The sequence below is a fragment of the Lagopus leucura genome, unplaced genomic scaffold, assembly GCF_019238085.1.
Source record: "Lagopus leucura isolate 7727_CA_CO unplaced genomic scaffold, USGS_WTPT01 Super-Scaffold_741, whole genome shotgun sequence".
NCBI classification, from domain to species: Eukaryota; Metazoa; Chordata; class Aves; order Galliformes; family Phasianidae; genus Lagopus; species Lagopus leucura.
In genome coordinates this window covers 657056-676731 of record NW_024962256.1, presented here as the reverse complement: position 1 = coordinate 676731, position 19676 = coordinate 657056, and the positions used below count along the sequence as shown (strand labels likewise).

The window sequence follows — 19676 nt, the reverse complement described above, 5'->3', positions numbered from 1 at the left end:
TTTTGCCATCCTTCATCCACTTGTGACCAGTTATACTCATTAGACCTCCCACAGGGTCTCTTCTTCTGACAAGGGTACTTGGAAGTAGACCTGGATCAGCAAAGATTCCTTCATCCAAAACTGCTTTTTTTCTTCAAGACAGGACAGGCAGGGTCTGGAAGAGCTTCTGTTGCTTGGTGTTTGGCCAAAGAAAAGTGGTGACTACACAAAGAGCCAGGGTGAGGTTCCACTCACTGTAAAACCAGAGCAGCCCCACAGGTAGCTGCAAGCTCAGACCAGTAAAGCACAGCAGGAATAGTGCTACAGGTAAGGGCTTTCAGACTGAGCCCAGCAACAGTTCTGCTTATACAAGTGGTAGAACAAACGGAGACTTCAGAGTATGATACAATCTCATTTTTAGCTCAGCTGCTGATACAGATGGAAAAGGTAATTTAATTTCATTAAAGGTGTCAAACTTCTTTAATAATCTAGGCACCTTGAGGGATAACAGTTACATCCTCTGCATGGATTGCATAATCAGAAGCTGTGATGCCAATTAATTACTGAAATGGCCAAGTGCTACCTCATGCCAGTGAATACATACAGAGACAGTGTCTAGTTTTATCCTATCTGCAATGTTTAGCCATCATCTGTCATAAGGCCTTAGGGGAAAGGGTCTCTACAACTGGAACAGCTGGAATTGCAAGATTAGCACAATAAACTGATATTCTTCTATCAGATCATCTACTCAGCTTAAATCTGTAACTCACTTCCAGCTTCAGCTGTCTTCACTGGAGTAAATGCACACTGACTCTGTCAAGCTACAGCATTATAAACAAAGAGAAGTCAGCTTTCAGATTTAAAAGATCAAGTATGTTGTGTTTAAACTATTTTGCTGAGTATTGTTGAGATAGATATTAATAAATCTGAAGAGATTAATTCCTTGTACCTGTGCGTTCTCTGCCTTTCTTTTTGAAGACTTCTATTGCTTAAACAACTGTAAAAGAAACCACATTAAACAAAACAAGGCAAATGCAATTATATGCCGCATAAGTACCAACTGGGAGAACGCATTTTGTAAAGAAAATAACAGCATATCTGACCCTAATGATTTAAATCAAAATACCAAAACCTCAGCAAACATAAGTAATTCTTTGGGGCTTTCCCAAGAGAACACCATTTGCAGCATGTTCTTACTCTCCAGGGCCTTGCTCACACTGGAAACTACTGCAACTAACAAGAGCCTAGGTGGTAAATTCAGTATATATTCAGTTATTCCAGGAGTTTATACCTTTGGTGGGTGTAAGATAAGGTCAAAGCACTTTTAATTGGAATTGCTGTTTCCAGACTACAGCTCCCATACTTACACTAAGAAATAGCACTTAGCAAAGGAAAGATAAACTTCTTAGTGAAAAGCTGAATATTTTCCTCCTTAAAGCAGCAGCCAAATCAATCATGAGAACAGATATTTAATGTGAAGATGTTATGTTTAATATTTATGCACTGTCAGTACAACTACAGCATCCGCATACCCATTGTGTAAACACCAGTTAGAGTTGTCAGAGATTTCACAGTTCCTTGTGCTTTTATGGGTAACGTGGAAAATACTTTATTGCCTTTCTCACCTGTGTTAGGAACAATACTTCAGCTTACTAGAACTAAAGGAACTTGACAAAGTACAGAATTTATTTTCCACTGATCCTTCTGCCTTGTTACTGCCTTCATTTCTCTCAACCTTGACAGCAATAGCCAGGCTCTCCAGTTTATTTCTACCCAGGTTCTCTTGCAGGTTCTCCTGATGCCAACATGGATACAATTTGTGGTCATGTACCTATTGCCAGTAGCCCCTTATGTGCCAGATTTTGTCCTTTCTGTTCTCTCAAGGAACACCTCAGCTCCCTGAACTGTCCTGATAAGGAAGAGGTAGTTCAGGAGAAAGCAAAGGCACCCCTGTGAGCAACAGATGGAACACACCCCTCACAGTTTCCTAATCCAACACCCTATCGTGACCTTCAGTCAAGACTGAAGGGCTGATCTCTCAGAGGCTGCCCCAGCAAAGGGAAGAAAAAGGGGCACTGCATTGAAACAGCTGAGATGAGCTGGGATGGGTTTGTTTGGAAGGGCCATCCCAGCAGCCTAATCAGCATCAGCAAGACAGACAGACAACTCGGGGCTGCAAGCTAACTTTTGGGTACCTATCACATCTGGAAAAATACATCCCTCCAGAGATTCTAAGTCAAAGCAGGGATTGATTAAAATGGCACGAGATGAGTTATTTATTGGTCTGTTTTCACATTTCTAGCCATGTCAGAGAGCTTCTTGCAGCTGCCATAGAGACAAGAGCTACAGACAATAAAACTTTATGAGCAATTTAAATCCTCTCTCTCCTACAGAGATGCAGAAAAACAATGACAACTGACTGTTTGCAGGTTGTGTATCTTGCCTTCATTAAGTAGAACTCTGTTTAAAAGCATATCATTCCTTTCCATGAGCTAGTCACAGACTTCCACAGAGAGGACAGATAGTTTATAGCTTCCACTTTCAACAATGCACTGTAAAAATACAATGCAGTCATATTTGATTATCCAATTTCCTTTCGTGAGAGCCACTCTCAGCACATCAGCGTGTTCATTTGCATGTGTCACAGCAGCAAAAGAAATGGATTCCCATAGGTAATGGAAAGTAAGTTTTTGCACACGGAAAATAAAATAGCAATAACCACATGGTAAAATTACAGATGCATGTGATAAATCAGGTTTAGCATCAGTCTTGTACCATTCACACCTGAAATTTGCTCATAAATCCACTTCATTTGAGGCTTACTTAATGTTTCTTCTAAAGGTGCCTTGGAGCTAGAGATTCAATTCACCTAAGAAGTGACACAGGTAAAGAAAGAAAAACATGCTTCCTTCTTTCCCCAACAAAATGTGCCATTTCCTTGCCAACTGTGCACTAGCTTGAGTCCCAAGATGGGTAAATACCCATCTATAAATGGTTCAACATTTTGACTTTTGATACTTAGCAAACACAAAGTAGTAAGAAGCTGGGAAGGGCATCTTGAGAAAGACAAGTTTTTTTCACTTTTTAATGTAATAGGCAGCATTGACTGTTAATTCTAGCAGGATCAGAGTACGTATTTGTGATTGAAGATATATTCATACTCTTTCTACTCCAGGAAAAGACGTACATTTAAAATCTTTCTGGTTTGCAAGGTCTTGCCAGTTTTTTTTTTACATATTTTATATTTACCAGAGGTGGTGAAGCTTCGCTTTCAACAGGTGCCTTTCAGCATGCCAATCTGAATAAAACAATCTTTAGCTTTCCAAGCTGTTGCTGATAAAAGACTGAGACAACTTAGAAATACTGAAAATATGGATGGGAGACGAGTATGAAGGAAATAATAAACAAGAAAGGTTTCTAGTTGCTGACTATATTGTTGATGAACGGGACAAAGAGGAAAACCACCTGGCTGCTCCCTACTAACCAACTGTCTGGAAGAAGCAGACCAATGTGAGTCAACACCACTTGGTTCCTATGAGCTACCATCCTTCTTCCAAGACTGAAGACCCAAGAGTTAAACAGCTAGTCCCTTCCTTCTCCTTTTTATGTTTTATTATTGCAGCAGGGCAGTAGACTGCTTATATTCCATTTTTCTCAGATTCTATTTTAAAGAGTGAAAGAGCATATGTGTATGCTGAAGTGATAGCATATGGCTAAGGCACAATTCTACTAAATTTTACTTTAAATTATCCTGGAATGTAAAAGTGCACTTGTGCAAAACTAGCTGCCCAAAAAGGGAAGCAGAGCTGTAAACAATCCTGCCTGCAAGTTGGGCATGTCAGCAGGAGAGTCGCTGTATAAGGGTATGTTTACAGGTCACTTAAGCCTGCATCTGTGCCGAAACCCATGCTCTAAAATACCAATCGTCCATGCACCTCATTGCAACCTCCTCTCCTACGTGAGCCCTTGAGACCTTGAGGTCATAGCAGCATGAGCTTTCTGGGTGAATTTAAGACCTTTCCTCTGTATGATGTGTATAGAGGTTGTGACAGGAAGGAGCAGCTTCCCAGCCATTCCTGATAGAATTCCTGATAGAATTCCTGATTGCAGATAGCTTCAGAAATAAGGTTCGCTGTTCCCAACCAGCTGGGAACAGCGAACCTTATTTCTGAAGCTATCTGCAATGGGGATTAAATTGGTCTCCCATTACACTCACTCCAGCAGTGACAGCCAAGACACAATCCATATTCTATATTTTAACCTCCCTTAGACCGAGATGCAGTGGAACATACAAGTCATTTTTACCTTTTTCAGAACAAAATCAAGCAGTTAAAGAAGCTGTTCATAGGACTCTGCTTCTGTGCCTAAAGCAGGGGCATTCAAGCTCAGGGATACCCACAGCCACATGTGCCTGTGCCAATTACAGCAGTAATTCAATGTGCAATTAGCAGCCGGGATGGAAGCGAAATGTAAAGCTTAATTCTGCCTGTAAATCTCTAAGAAAGGAACAGTCTCACTGGACTTGGCCATTGCTCTACTGGGTCCCCAGTTGTGGCTGGGACTGCTACTGTAATGCAGATAAGAAAAACGCTAAGTTTGGAAGTTGACTTCTGGGGGTATAAATGCACACAGCTTTCCCCACAGTTTGGGATTTTGCAGTGACACAGCACTGACTGCTGCACATCTTTCCCCAGGACAAGCTTGATTTTGGAAAATAAGTTACATATTGGGAGCAGGGAGGGAATAATTCTGCAATGAACAGAAAGACAACCGACCACAAATGGTAAAACTTTTAGTTAGATTCCTGGGTGAAGCACACATAAAATCAGATGGAAGCAGTGCATGCAATTTGACACAGCAACACTATGACCTTTGGGAAAATGGCTAGGCTCAAGAGCAAGGAACACATCAAGGGGGGGGAAAATAAATCACTGAACTGAAATCTGAAATGCTAGGCTCTTCTGTTGAACATACCACTCTAGCATTCCCAGCCTCCATCAGATGCCCTGCATGCCGTGCAGGGCTGAATGTGACCATATGTTCATAGCTAAGCTATGAAATCCATTTGTCAAGTCCCAGGAGTTTTTGGCAAGTTGTCCAATACTATATGTGTGGTCTGCAACACTGACACACATGCAGAGCTTTGCTGTGGGTATGCCTATATGATCCAGAGGCGACAGAGCCAAGGCTTTCAGCACTCTGATTTTTAGTGCTGTGTAATAATGAATAGAGATAAAGAGGACTCAAGCCTAAGATGTTTCAGCACAGTTGCTAGTATTAAAGCCTGCTGAAGGCTGCTGGAACATGCTATAAATATGTATCTGAGCTCCACGCCAACTGTGTAAACTCAGAAGCTGCCTGCTTCATTCAGAGAGTTTATACCCACCAGTGCTGCAGTGAGAGTTTGGAGCCTGGTAAATTAGAGGCAAATCAGTGGCTGGCAAGAGTTACATTTCCCTTGTGAAAAGGGATATGGAAGAAGCTAGGACAGTGCAGGGGTGGATGACGGAGACGAAACCATTTCTCGGGTGTTTTGAAAGGAAACACATAATCCAGAGTTATGGGCCCTCATTAATCAGGCAGAGGAGTCCCAAGGTGCCAAATCTCACAAGAGCAGTACAGAGAGCTTTGAGTCATTTGTAAGATCCTCACTGAGTCCTTACTGTGACATTTGCCCAAATTCCAGAGCTCAATTCAAATATCACCTTCTTGGTCTAAGAATGGTTGCCCAGTGGCTGTGACTCAACCTGATTCACAACAAAAGATAAATCTTTCTACTCCTAAAAGAAAGTAAAAAGCTGCCGAGAAATCCCTTAATTCCTCTGCCTTGTGCAATCCTGGGCCAGCCGATTTTGCAGCAAGAAGAGGTTAGTTCTATTTCTTCATATCCTGAATCCGCATACCTATTCCATGCAACATAGGTCACTACAGGCAGACCTGCTGTATTTCTTGGTGCAACAAAAGTACAGAAAGGAGGCAAAACTGTCAAAACGTGGCTTGTTTAAGATGGAAAAACACAAAGATCCCAAACTTTGCCAAGACCACACTTCTGGGGCAAGCCTGAGTCCTCAGGAGTGCAAACAACCTGTATTTTAGCTGATTATGGCAGAAGACAGGCATTCAACAATCCCGGTCCTCCAGCTCCATCTGCATTTCCAATCCTTGGGCTCCAGAGCATGAATCTAACTCCTCTGTCAAAGCAACACCTTGGCAAAACCAGCCACAGCTTCTTTTAGTAATCTGGATGAGATCCATATTTAAAATCTGTTCACTAACCCAGACAGAGAATCACAACACTGTCATCCAGGCAGAAATCATCCCTAAAACGTAAAATTCATTTCCCCATTTTGGCATGGGGAAAGTAAGCCAAATATAAAGAAAGGTTTTATAAGGTATGTGCCACACTCCAGAAAATGCTTGGACAATGTGTAGCCAGCACGATGCCTTCAAGCAGAAATCTACTTACAGACGGCTTCTAGTGATACACTGCAGTGGTTGTTCCCACCTCCCACCAATATGGTATTTAAAGTCCTGTGTTTCAAACTAATACAGGCCAGGGTGGCAAGATGCTGTGGAAAGGGTAGGGGGACGGCTCAGCATCACAAGCCCGGCTCACGCAGCACTCACCTAGGAGCTGCACCCCGCGGGTGAGCCCGTAGACATCAATCAAAGCCCAGAGGGGCTCTGCCGTCCTCACTCCGCTGAAGAAGAGCATTGCAGCAGAGTCATTCACCCGGTAGAAAACCCGTCCCTTCTTGTCCACCCAGAAGGCAATGATGTTCCCCTCATTGGCAAACTCTTCTGGCAGAGCCTTGGCCCAGAAGCCGCTTTGGGAAACCAAGTCGGGACATGCGTACTTCGGCAGGGTGTCAGGGTTAATCCTTGAAGGATCCTTGGAAGTAAACCCCAGTCGAAGAGCACCGCTCCAGCAACACTGCTTTTTGGTGATCTGTGAAGATAACAGCAGCATTAACAGCATCTGGCACTCAGACATCTGCGTTTATACACACCACAGAATCAGTGCCGGCAAATACCAAAAGCCACCATGCAAGTGAGCCCACCAGCTTTAGGAATCATTTTACCCACCAAACACTGCTGTAGCTATCTCGTCTGCAAACATCAGGACTGCATACTTAGGATACAATACACATATAAGAAAAAGAATCACATTAAATCCATGGGGAGGGATGAAATGTAATTACAGCTGCATGATGACTCAACTTCTATTTCTAGGGTAATTCCTTTTGCCCTAAGAACAGTCCTCTCGCAAAATGTGCCAAAAAATGGCCATAAGAGCTTGTATCTCAGCTGAGGCAGCATCTGCAGCAGCAGAGCTGTTCCTCCACAGTGGCTGGATGATGGGATTTCTTAGGACCTGAAGGAAAAGCACTGGCTGCAGAATCTCAGCCACAACCACAGGGTTCTCTGGGTTTCCCAGCTAAGATGAAGACACTCTTACTCCTCTCCATCTTATCAGACTGGATGAAATCACATATCTTTCAGCAGAGAACTTGCATGTGGAAAAGTTTAAAGTATTTAACCATACTAAATACACAGCTAGGGCACAAAGATAGATGTTATCTTTTTTTTCGGGAAAATCTACTAGTTTTGGCTGTGTGCTGTGCTTTCCCAAATAAGCATTAGGAGCATCTGTTAACAGATTCTGGGAATCTGCATATTTCATACGCACCCTTGTGTTCTTCAAAGAGATCAGAAAAAAGATCAGAGGTGCCTTCAGAGCCACTGGCTTTTTCTCAACTGAACCGAACCTTGGTCTGAAGAGGACAGAGGGAAGCGGGCACTGGGTCCTAAACACACCCAAAACACTCCCCTGGCACAAGGTCTCCATTTTCCTACAGAAGCAGGTGGTCTCCATGGTATCAGCAGAACCCAATGTGGAGATGATGCTCCTGGGGATTGGATTTCTGAATTCTTTCCTAATAACATTTGTAAATATTGCATTTTTCCTTCACGCATTCCTCTCCAAGGCATATCTGCCCCAGTGAGCACAAGAAGCCTAGAGATTTCTGCTTTATTAATACCTCAGAGAAAATACCTCAGGGCTTCAGAAAAGAGTTATCAATCGTCAAACAGCTCCTCAGTTAAGCAAGTGCTGCTCTTTATCCCTCCTCAACCCAGCCAAGCACCTCAACTGTTTACATGAGACTGCATCAAACATTTGAGAGCTTCCCTCAGCTTCCAGGAATCACGGGATGCCCTTTTATCTCCCTGGTGGGGTTGGGATGGTATCACACATGTCCCCAGTGGCAGGGGTTGGATGAGGCATGTGTGTGCCGAAAGAGGGAATATGCGTGCACTCCAAGAAGCAGCCAGCATTATTTATTGTAGCAAATTTACTGCAAGCCCTAAAAGCTTTTGGGGCTGAGATAAATATGGCCTCATTGTTATTTGAACAATTTACTCTTTCACAGTCTCTTGCCAATGCTTTACAGCAATCAGAGGCTGCATGAAGTAAATATTCATATGCTAATCTAGGCTGCACACTTTCCATGTATTAATCAACACCTATAAACAGTTCTCAATACAATCTGACCACAAGCAAACTAATATTCAAATTAAAATCCAGTATAAAGCCCGCCAAGAATTAGACACTGCTGGACATAGGATACAGAGCTTTGCTAAAAAAGGCAATGGTTAACGGTGGACCAAATTCTCTCTTCAGCAGCTACTGCTAATAGAAAAACTTGGGAGGTCCCCTGGGTACCAGAAAGGGAGGAAAAGATGCACTCCATACCCAAACTGCTAAGCTATGACTGCTCCCACAGATCTAGGCTCCTACTCTGCATTGCCTTGTTACTTCTGAAAAAGTCAACCCACTCTCTAGCAGTGCCCTGAATTACAGAGAAGAAACCATACTGGGGCATATATCTTGGAAATGAAGAAAGCAAATCTTCCTGTACCCTATACAGTTCTGGTTGTTTGATGGGATACTCAAAGCTGCAACAAAATCTCATACATGAGTTAATATGCAGAATCCATTCCCTGATCTCCTTCTTCTAGTTTGCTGGAGGGAGTTCAGATTTTATAGGTCCTGAACAACTGGATTCATGGCTGGTCTTCAGTTGGTAAAAAACAAAACCTGTAAGAGTCTGTTCTCCACAGGCACACGTTAACAAGGTAACTGTGAGATGGACTTCATAGGAAAACAAAGGCATTTTTACATTTCCATCCATCCCCAGGGAACAAGTTCTGCTTCAGCCTGCTGTTTCCTGCTCCCATGAGACCTTCCCATAGATGCAGCAGGAGCTCTGCTCACAAACCTCATGTGCAGACACAGAACATTTGCATGAATATTTTTCATATATGTTATGCAAGCTGAAGTCCTAAAATATACAGTGATAAACAAGTGCAAATTTCCTGAGATATTTACATTGTTTCAGAATGAGAAAGAAATAATAGAGAACTCTTGCCTAAACCACTAAACCCACTCAAACTTTTGATAATGTTTTCAAAAATGAAATGTTGCTTTCATCTCCTCCCAATTTTTTTTCAATTTTTTTTTTTATTGCGGTTGTTTGCCCAAACTGCTAGCCAATGTGGAAAAAATCCCATTAGGCAATGTGAGCAAGCCCTGCTGGGTTTCCAGCCTGACTGGAAGCAGTAAAAACTCCACAGAAGATGAAGCAAACCTGTAGGAGGGATTTTCTGCCTCAGGCATGAGCCTGAAATCTCTGCAATCTCCCTACATTTTCAGAAGAAAATGTTTTCCTCCCTTTTTTCCCCTCTTCTGGCTATCAGGGAAGGCTGATGTGCTACCATAGGTCTCAGCACACTGGAGTCTCCAGTGATGGGCAACAGCAGGATCATCCAGACTCAGTTGCTACGTGCAGATAGAAGCCCTGGAAAACTCACTGTGCTCAAATGAAAGATCCTCATGTTGATTCTCTGTGTATGCTATAAGCTAAATCTGCCAAAGACGATGAACTACATTGTGCCAATGGAAGGCACAGAATGAGCAAGGAATGCAAAACAGCCCTGCAAGTAGGAAGGCATAAAGATTGGAAAAATCTCTAGATGAAGTGCAAAGAGCCCCAAGCTCCTTAGGGTGCCTAAAAGATGCTTCATTTCCTATGGGGAAGGGTGAATTCCACTGGGAAACAGCTCCCAGAGTTTGTGGAGGAGCTGAACTTTTCATGTGAGCTGCAGCAGAAGGGCTATAGCTCCATCCTCTTGGTTACAACAGACAAAAGGCATAGATATCAGTCTACATGAGAAAAACATGATGTCTGCAATGCTCTCTCTTCTGACATTACTGCTGTCAGTAGATTGACTCAACAAAGCAGTCAGCAGACTGTCAGAAAGATCCTTTTCTCAGACAGCAATTCTGACAGCAGTTACTGCTCCTTTCAGCCAAACCCTTTCATCACCGATGCCAAGCTCTTTCACTTCCAGGTCCTTTCCACCTGCCTTTCCACCTCTTACCTCTTTGCTGTGGAGAGGCTAACTTTCACCTCCAGACCACCCTCACTGCTGCCTTGTTTATAGGAAAAAAAGCTCTCATTGTGAAACAAAATACAGTAGTTAACTCCTCATCCTCCCTCAGTGTGCCCACTAAAGCTCCTTTGCACGATGCACGCAAAGCCTGGTTGGCTAGAGATGCATACACTCTACTCAGCACTGGTGAGACTGTACCTCAAATACTACATTCAGTTTTGGGTTCCACACTACAAGAAAGACATCAAGGCCCTGGAGCTTGTCCAGAGAAGGATCTGGAGCACAGGTTTTATGGGGAATGGCTAAGGGAACTGGGTTTGTTTAGTCTGAAGAAGAGGAGGCTCAAGGGGGACATTATGGCTCTTCACAATGATCTTAAAGGAGGTTGTAGTGAGGTGGGAATTGGCCTCTTCTCCCAGATAACAGCCATAGGACTAGAAGTAATGGCTTCAAGCCGCGCCAAGGGTAGTTTAGGTTGAATATTACAAAAAAAAATCATTCTCAGATAGAGTGGGGAGGTATCGGCACAGTCTTCCCAGGGAGGTTGTAGAGTCACTGTCTCTGGAGGTGTTCAAGTAAAGGGTACATGTGGAACTGAGGAACATGGTCTAGCGGTGTGTTGGTGATGGGTTGATGGTTGGATGAGATGATCTTAGTGGTCTTTCCAGCTTAAATGGTTCTATGATTCCTTGAGCTGTAGTGACAGACCAAATCGAAGTACCAACAAAGACTGGTGACGTTTAAAGGCCAAGATCGGACTGTTTTGCTTTTATTGTGGATGAGATAAAGATCTGCTGCAAGCATCAAAACCTGGTAGACTCCAACACATACCCAGCAGCTACCATGCCAACAATGGAAGGTATCAATTACTCACCTTAAGCCTGACTTGCTCGTAAATAACAATAGGTCTGTTGCTGAAGGTAATGGCATTGCAGAAGCTAGCCTGGCGCTTCACTGCCTTCTGTGTAGTGTCCATGATGATCTGGGACCCCTTTGTGTGGGGGTGGAAAAGCAGAGGGGTGATGGACAGAGCTCCACACTGGGGGATGGGGAGACAGTGCTTCTGCTTGTGGTGACATCGGTGGGAGGAGGGAGGGAATGAGCCACCTATGGAATCTGAAAGTAGAATGAAAGAACAAAGGTTTCAAATCGTTCTTGAGCACCACTCAGCAATAACCCACCTGGATTCCTTCACCAACCAACATTCTTCCCTTCTCCTCTCTCCTCTACTGATGGGAACCTCAGCTGAGATCCCACTTGCCACGTAGGTCCTATCTGCACATTATGACACAGTGACAAAAGCAGAAAGGGAGCAAGGGAATCAAGCAAGGAGGAAATTACATCTTTCTCTAACCAAGGCCCTATTCAAAGATTCAATGCACAATCAACACAGTCACAACAGCAGCTTTGTCCATGAATGGAAGGACCCATAAGTTTATTTTCAACAGGGAATCTGCAGCAGTTCAAGCACAGAACAATCATTATACCAAACAAAAGTCATCTGTTTCCTTTTCCTTGTGTGCACAAATAAACTGCATTGTGTACATATATTTGGGAGGAGATGCTCAGATTTAGAAAGAGTACCAACAAAATAATGAATTATTACAGGATAGACTGAGGGATGCAATAAAAGCAAATGTGACCTTAGCAATGCGTCAGTTTGCTTTTGCATGACTAACAGTATGCTTTAAAACTCTATTTCTCAAATGCACAAGCTACATAAACTAATTATATCCATTCTTCATGCAAATTCATTGCTGACAGTTATGTCTTTCTACAGCTACTATAAAAATAGTAGTTACAACTCTAATATAATTCTTGGGAGGTAGAAATACAAAGCCTGGACTTTATTTCTCACAGCCTTTGGGGCAGTGTTAGTCTCTAGCTACATGAAGTTGCAATGATTCAGGCTCACCCAACAAGTACCAACAGAACATGGATTCCAATAAGAACATTTTGACTCAGCTTTCACACCAGCTACTCTAGCTTTCTGCTGTCATCCCCCTATTGTTCTGTCTCCCAGTTCTACCCCTTCAAAACAGAGTAGGAAGGCCAAATGGTTTTACCTTTAAAAGCTCTCATCAATGCTTTAAATGAGAGATAAACCAGGTGGAAGTGATTTGATGCTAAGGATTACATGGAATATAAGTAATTTTCATTCTCCTGTTCCTCACAAGAAGCTAATAACAAATATACATTCATGTCACCTGTGCATCCAGATCTGAATTTTGTAACTCAAATGCGTTTCTAGTAGCCACATACCAAAATGAACTCGTGAAGCACAAAGGCACAGAAATTTTAACTTCCTTGCCTCTATGCTCTAATTTTACTGGTTAGTTATAATCACAGCCAAACAACTGCTGCATCTCTCTATAGGATGTGATGCCCTTTCAAAACACTGTAATGAAGTGATGAAAACCACTCACAACTTCCAAAACAGGCTCTGATAACAGCACTGTGTATGTCCAGAGCATCTGCTGGAGTCATGCTATGGAACCTTAGGGTCCCGCCTGACCCTGTGGAAAAGATGTTAGTGGAATGCTTATTTGCTGTGACAAGGTGGCCCTGCTGGGTGAGAATGAGTCAAACCACCCTAGGTCAATGCCTGCAGGATGTGCCTCCCCATACATATAGCTGAAACTCAGGTCAACTATGCTCTATGGAAATAGAAGAATCCCCCCCCAGGATGAGCTTTCTCAGGTAGAAAATGTGGATGGGGATGAGATTTCTACCTGCACCCACATGTTCTTACACTCCCACATGAGGAACACGGACAGATAAGGATTGAAAAAAGGTCTTAACTTAAAAAAAGAAAAAAAGGCTTAATTTTAAACTAACAAATATTTGCATTTTATTTTCACCTCAGAAATTATTGGAGAAGATAGAAAGCAATGGGCCAAATATGATGTCTTTACTCAGTTCTTCAGGACAGTATGCCACTCCAATAGGAGAACACACCATACAACCTCAGACTGCAACACAAACACATAAGACTGGACTCAGACAAGGAAGCCGTCACTTTGGAAACACAGTCTGGTGATACATCGCTGTGCTTGCCTGGCCAGCTAAAGCCAGAATAAATCATGAGCTTTAAGTCTTTGTTCAAACTGAACTTGACCTGGACCAAAGCCTTCTCCAGTTCACTTATTTAACTACACATTTTGATATCCTCAGTTTTTGCTACCAGCAATATCAGTACAGTACATCCAGGACCCTTGCAGTACGCTTCAATGATTTTTTTATTTATATAAAGAACTGAGTGAAGATCACAAACCTGGAGCTGTAGTTGGCAAACCATGCAAGTCCTTCCAACTTCACACAAAACACGAGAAACTGCATTAACCGAAAGTCTGTACCAGACTCCTCGTCTCCCACAAGCTGACTTATCAGTCATTTACAAAGGACAAAGTTATTGCTTCAAATAAAATTTGCAAACAAACAAGAAGGTTGAAATCTGAAAGCACATTCAAGGGCACTGCAGATTTCCCATGCCACAACAGGGTGCTAAAAGAGCCAGGCATAAATACTTCCTGCTGACAAACAGGACTTGTAGCAACAAGCCAGCGCCACGCAAACAACTGGAATCTTGTGACAAAAGTCATAAGACCAAAATCACGTCAGAAAACCAGCCCTCGTGTCAAACTGCTGCAAACTTAGAGAAGGACCATGGGTCTCTATACAGGTTTCATGCTGAGGGTCGCAAAGATCAGCATCTGCCCACTCTCATAGTTTTAAAGATGGGATAGGCTGCCATTTTCAGTTCATGCTCAACAACAGATGCCATTTGTATCATTTCTTTTGGTAACGAAAACCACAGTGTGAAGCAGTCCAAGCCACTCTTCCTTCAGCATCCTAAGAGATCTTTGCTGGAGCCCTGGCTGTTTGAAAAAGCAGAATGTTGTCCCAGAGGTGACATGTGTGCTAAATGTCCCTGGGCTCCTGGATCTCAAGGCCTGAGGAAGACTCATTTGTTCTGTAAAAGGCAGCACTGGGGCACTGGATGTTCTCAGCTTAGAAAATGTGTCCCAAAGCCTGCTACAGGTTTTCACCACAAGTATTCATGCTCTGCAAAATGAAAATCTTCAAGGCTTGGGATTTCTTAAATGCAGCAAAAGAATAACTGGAGTTCATTTTTTAGAAATACATTTTTCTCCAGTTGAAAAATTCTTGATAAGCACTTACCAGAATCACGTCAAAACTCATTTCAGACTGAAAACTAACTGCAAAGTATTTAAGATAAACTTCTTTAAGCGTGTGAAATGAACAGCATTCAGAAATGAGTGAGAGAGAAGATTTCAGACCAGGGCCCAGGGACTGACATACAAAACAGGTGGGAACATCCAAGCCATGTCCACCTGGGGAGGAAGTGTGGGGTCAGCGACAGAGCTGTGCCTGTCCTGCAGGACAGCGATGGGGAAAGGAGCAGACAGAGCTGTGAAAGGAGAATAGGGTTCCAAAATCCTGACATTATCCAAAGAGGATGACAAAGGTGTTTTATCTGCCCACCAGTCTTACTGCGCGTGCATTTAAAAGGATGGATTTGGGAACATCAGTGCAGCAGGAAAGTCTTAGCCCTGAAATAAAACCAAAGCTACATGGTTACCAGCAGCACAGGGAGACAAAACAATCAAGTACAAGATGAATAATCATAACGCAGCCCGCTTTTTGAGGTGGTTCCCTGTTTTAGAAAATTATGGTACTGAAAGAGTAGCTACTTCCACTGATTCTTCACATTTATTAACAAAGTTCAAAAGGAGAAAACCACAACAAATTCCTAGTGCTAGGCTTTGCAAATGCATTTTTCTAAGCACCTTTCAAGATATGGTTTACTAAAAATAAATATTAGCTTAACACCATGGGAAACTGAAAGGGGTTGCAAGCCTTGCTTTCTTCACATGCAGCCTGATCCTGGGCATTAGCACAGGAGAGAAGGAACCATAAATAAGTACTAACGTAAAAACAAAGTATTTTTCAATGCCTTTATAAATGTGTTTGCTTTTTTTGAAGAAATAATTGCTTATCTCCAGGCTACAACCAACTCTCCCTATGCCTGTTGTGGTGACAATGGCCCTATCAGATTGCTGGTCACATGGTCAACTACTAATCTTAGCATTACAAGATGACCAGGAAACAAAGCTTTGCCCTTGCAAAAGGACTACAGCTTTGGAGAGGTTGGGGCACAGAATGATAGAAATGCACAGGGTTAATTCAGGAGGATTAAATCCAGGCAGCCTGAAATTATAGAGCATCTTGGGTTAAACTTTACTGAATTAGGGACTTATCTACAAGGTGGATCTGAGCCAGCAGGTCAGATCTAGCACTCCCATCCAAGACTCCAAAACAAGTCAAAGCCAAAACGTAACTTATTTTCATCTGTGCTATTTTAGCAGTGATGAGATGTATCAAGAAGAGTAGGTTAGCACATAGTGTAAGATTTTCCACTTAAACTGCAAACTAGGAGACAAGAGACAGGTGCAGACAGACAACATGTACATGAAAGGAGATAATACCAGCTCGGGTAAGGCTCAGAGTTATACTTCTCTCTCTCTCTCTTTTTTTTTTTTTTTTTTTTTTTTTTTAAGACCAAAAAAAGCAAAACAATGTCTGAAGTAGTAGACTTGTAGACAAGTGTGGCTTTGTAGACACCTCTGAGATGCCCCTCCACTATGAAAAGTAGGCGACAAAAGCCAGAGCAAGATGATCCACAATGGATCCATCTCTCAAAACTGACTGATGGGGAGTTGTCAGTGTTTGAGAAACATTCCAAGTGATTAAGTTTATTTTTTATGCCACTGAGAAAAATAAAACCAGTAAAAGCAGTACAAAAAAGTGGTGGTAAGGACAGAACGTAGAACCAGCTATAATTTGCAATACAAGTTCATTGAGGAGCAGTGATCCTGTTTAGCCACTCCTCATGCTGAGGCACTCAGGAGGCACTCCTCTGCAGGAGTGTCAGGCAATGACCTGGGCGTGGAACTTTTTCAGCAACCTCAGCAGAACCCATTAAACAGTACGTCCTTGGTTACAGCCCAGATACAAGGCTTTCTGAGGGTGTGCTTGAAGATGATACAGAGGCTATGAGTATTAGCAAGGGTCAGGAGGGTGGCAGTTTGTACAGAGGTTGAAAAAGGAGACAAGAAAAGCTTAGGAGAGATAGGAAAAGAGCTCTGCTCCAGTTAATATATAGAAAGTCTGAGTTGTATTTTTCTTTTTTTAAGAAAAAAAATCTGAGAGCAAAGATATGTTTGGCCAAAGGAGATATAAGTACCATAAAGGAGAAGTGAATCTGTTTAATTATTTGTAGAAAGGTTATATCAGAACGTTTGTGGAAATTACAGAGAAAGATATAATGAAGATGTTCCTGGGCAGAGCCCAAAGATGTGGCACTGAGGGACATAGATTGGTGGTCACAGTGGTCATGGGTGACAGTTGGACAAGATGGTCGTAACAGCCTTTTCCAACCTTAATGATCCCATGATTGTATGATCCTTTGTGCAAAGGAAGCTGAAGAAGACCCAAAATGCAGGATAGGCAAGAAGCAAGGAGAACAGGGCAGGACAGAGCTGGGGAGGTGACCCCAGGAAGAACAACCCAGCTGCTGGCATTGTGAGCAGTCAGTAGTGCCAAGTAGTGTGAGGATGGCTCTTTGGGGGGGAAAAAAAAAGACTGTATCAAAAGAGAGTTGTAGGAATATAGAACTATTTCTATATGTTTATAAAGCTGATTAAAAGAAATCCCTTTCCCTTGTAGATTAATTTTTAAAGTTAGCACCTTCAGTAATGATACCACGTAATAATTAACCACCTGTAGGCCCCTAATTAGGGGGTCTTTATTCAGCATCTCCCACAGACATCTGCAGCAATTCTGTTACCAACATTACTATGACCTCCTTCTGTGTCACTGCCCTTTGCAGGATCACGCATTGTAGTCTACCTGGGACAAGCCAGTGAAGCTCCAATTATTCATTTTCTCAGTATAGAGCAGGACTATGCACATAAAACACTTTACACCTGCATTAACATTAGAGTTCCTCCAAAGCGTCATCTACCCAGCCCAGAGTTTCCAAACAGCATAAGGTGCATTTTCCCTTTCCCTCCTGCAATGTTAGGCACAGCTGTGATGAACGGCAAAGCTGCTGCCCAAAGGTAGCTGTGCTTCACTGCATAGCCTGCAGAGCAGCCACGCCAGGAGGGTTAATGACAGCTCACACTGCAAAGAGGTAGCTACATAAAAACAGAGCCCAACTGCAAATATTTTATGGCCACGTAGTATTTCCATGGACTACAAATCAACGTAAAAGATGTTTTCTTCGAGGGGCCTCATATAGACTGTGTTTTTAAAATGCATTCCCTCTGCTAAATATAAATCAGTAAGAGTTTTTGTTCTTCCAAAAGATTAACTAGCCTCAGTATTTTGGGATCTAATTCTGGAATACTTGAAGATGTGCCAGCTGTCTCTTCCAATTTAAATAGTTTAATGGAAAGTTTATCCTGGGCACATTTTCCATGTACGGCATAATAGCTTGGACGTCCGAATATTAAGAGTTCACCACAAAAGTAGTAATTTGTCAAGGTTCAACTTCACATATTTCTCAAGACAAGGAGGAAGGTGGGAACAACGGAGACCAGGCATAAGGCAAGACTAGAAGTGGCTGCGGCAATAACATGGACCTGCAGAGCTAAAATCTAAGAGAGTAGAAAATGGAGTACTCTACAAAACGGTGCAAAGAAAATACAAGTTAGAGAAACTTCTGTTCTGAACTCAGGCCCTGGAGTTACCTCTGAAGCATACCTTCAGAAATGAGAAATCAAAGATGTGTTTCTAGACTCAGCATCTAAGTGGAGTGAAGCTTATAGCACACTAGTCGTACTGTATATTTACAATACAATGAGCTATAGCAGGATGCTTTTCTTAATTCAGTCCCTCTGTCACCAATGGCAAGAGATAGGGTGTTAAGAGGGTAATGATGAGCATCTCTGAATCATGCTTCTTGTCTGGATAGAGCACTGGGAGAGCATCCTGCAGTTGACTACCTCTCATCTCTTAGCACCACTCCCTAACCAGAGACCACTTCTCACTGCGAAAGACAGAAGTCCCAGACTGGATACACACTCCTACCATGCTCTTTACAAAAAATTTGGCTCTGCTGAGTATCTCTATAATAAAGCAAGTGAACAATAGTACAGGCTCCCCAAAACAGGACAGAAAGCAGAAATATCTCTGCAGACACAGGAAGGAAGGTGATATGAGTGCTGGGCATTTAAAGCTTGTATCCATAGCTGCAGGGCAGAGAGCAAAGGCTGCTGGATGGATGCCTCTAGAAAGACCCCGGAAAATACTCCACCACACAGACAGCACCATTCACCTCCAAGGAAACATTACACTTGCACTAACTGAAATATTCCCAAGGTTACAGTGATTTAACTCTACTACCACTTCCCCAAAGCCACAAAAGGTTGAGGCCAACTTGCTAGAGCGTAGATCACAGCAATCAGAAAAGAGCTCTTGCAGCCTCAAGAGCACACAGGTTCAACCACACCAGGGATTCAGCACTTTAACATCCCTTGTGCCACTCCAAATACCCATCCTTGGGCACAGTGTGGGTACAGCCAGCACCGAATCCACGTGCTCCTGCCTTACAGAAGCATATACGAACAAAGCATTAACATTCCTTACAATTCAGAAATGCTGACAACTTTGGATCGAAACAGTGAAATTTCCAGTGGCTTTGCTGTCTCTTCTGCATTTTGCTGCCTGAATTTATTGCAAATGTCATGTGTAGATGGCTTCACTTTAATTTAGTATCTGGTTGGTCAGGATATATAACCCAGAGCCTGTTCTTTTACTTCTCTTCTTACCCAGCTGGACAGTGTAGATTATGTTTATCATTCACTACCACATACCATGAAGTTTTAAGCCGTAATGCCGTTTCTAAAGAATCTCAGGAAGCAATTTTTCTTCTTATACATGACATTTACATTTGGAGCGTGCCATTTTTCCTAATTTAAACCATCCATTTAGATTCACTTTGAGGTACTATAAAGTTGGGTCATTTTGTGTTGTGTTAGTCTTCTTTAAAAATGCAATGCTTGGGTCATATTTATTTCACACTCTTCCTTCTAAAGTTCACTGCCAGTTATTTGCAGGGTCTCTTGACAGCATACCTGCTGGAAGCAGCTCCTTATCCCATCCACATTTAAAACTTAACAAGCACTTCTAAAATGTGATTATTGTTCCAAGCC

General features: G+C 42.5%; 1 protein-coding gene across 4 annotated transcripts in view; it reads right to left on the bottom strand.

Moving 5' to 3' along the window:
• The window catches only part of NEURL1 (neuralized E3 ubiquitin protein ligase 1), a 78775-nt gene that overhangs the window by 45761 nt on the left and 13338 nt on the right, over positions 1–19676 (bottom strand). For all 4 annotated transcript variants that reach the window (XM_042863748.1, XM_042863749.1, XM_042863747.1 and 1 more), the window contains exons 2-3: positions 11309–11550; positions 6607–6928 (exon numbers count right to left, since the gene is read on the bottom strand). In XM_042863748.1, coding sequence (XP_042719682.1) covers positions 6607–6928; positions 11309–11550 — 564 coding nt within the window. The remainder of the gene's footprint in view (positions 1–6606; positions 6929–11308; positions 11551–19676) is intronic.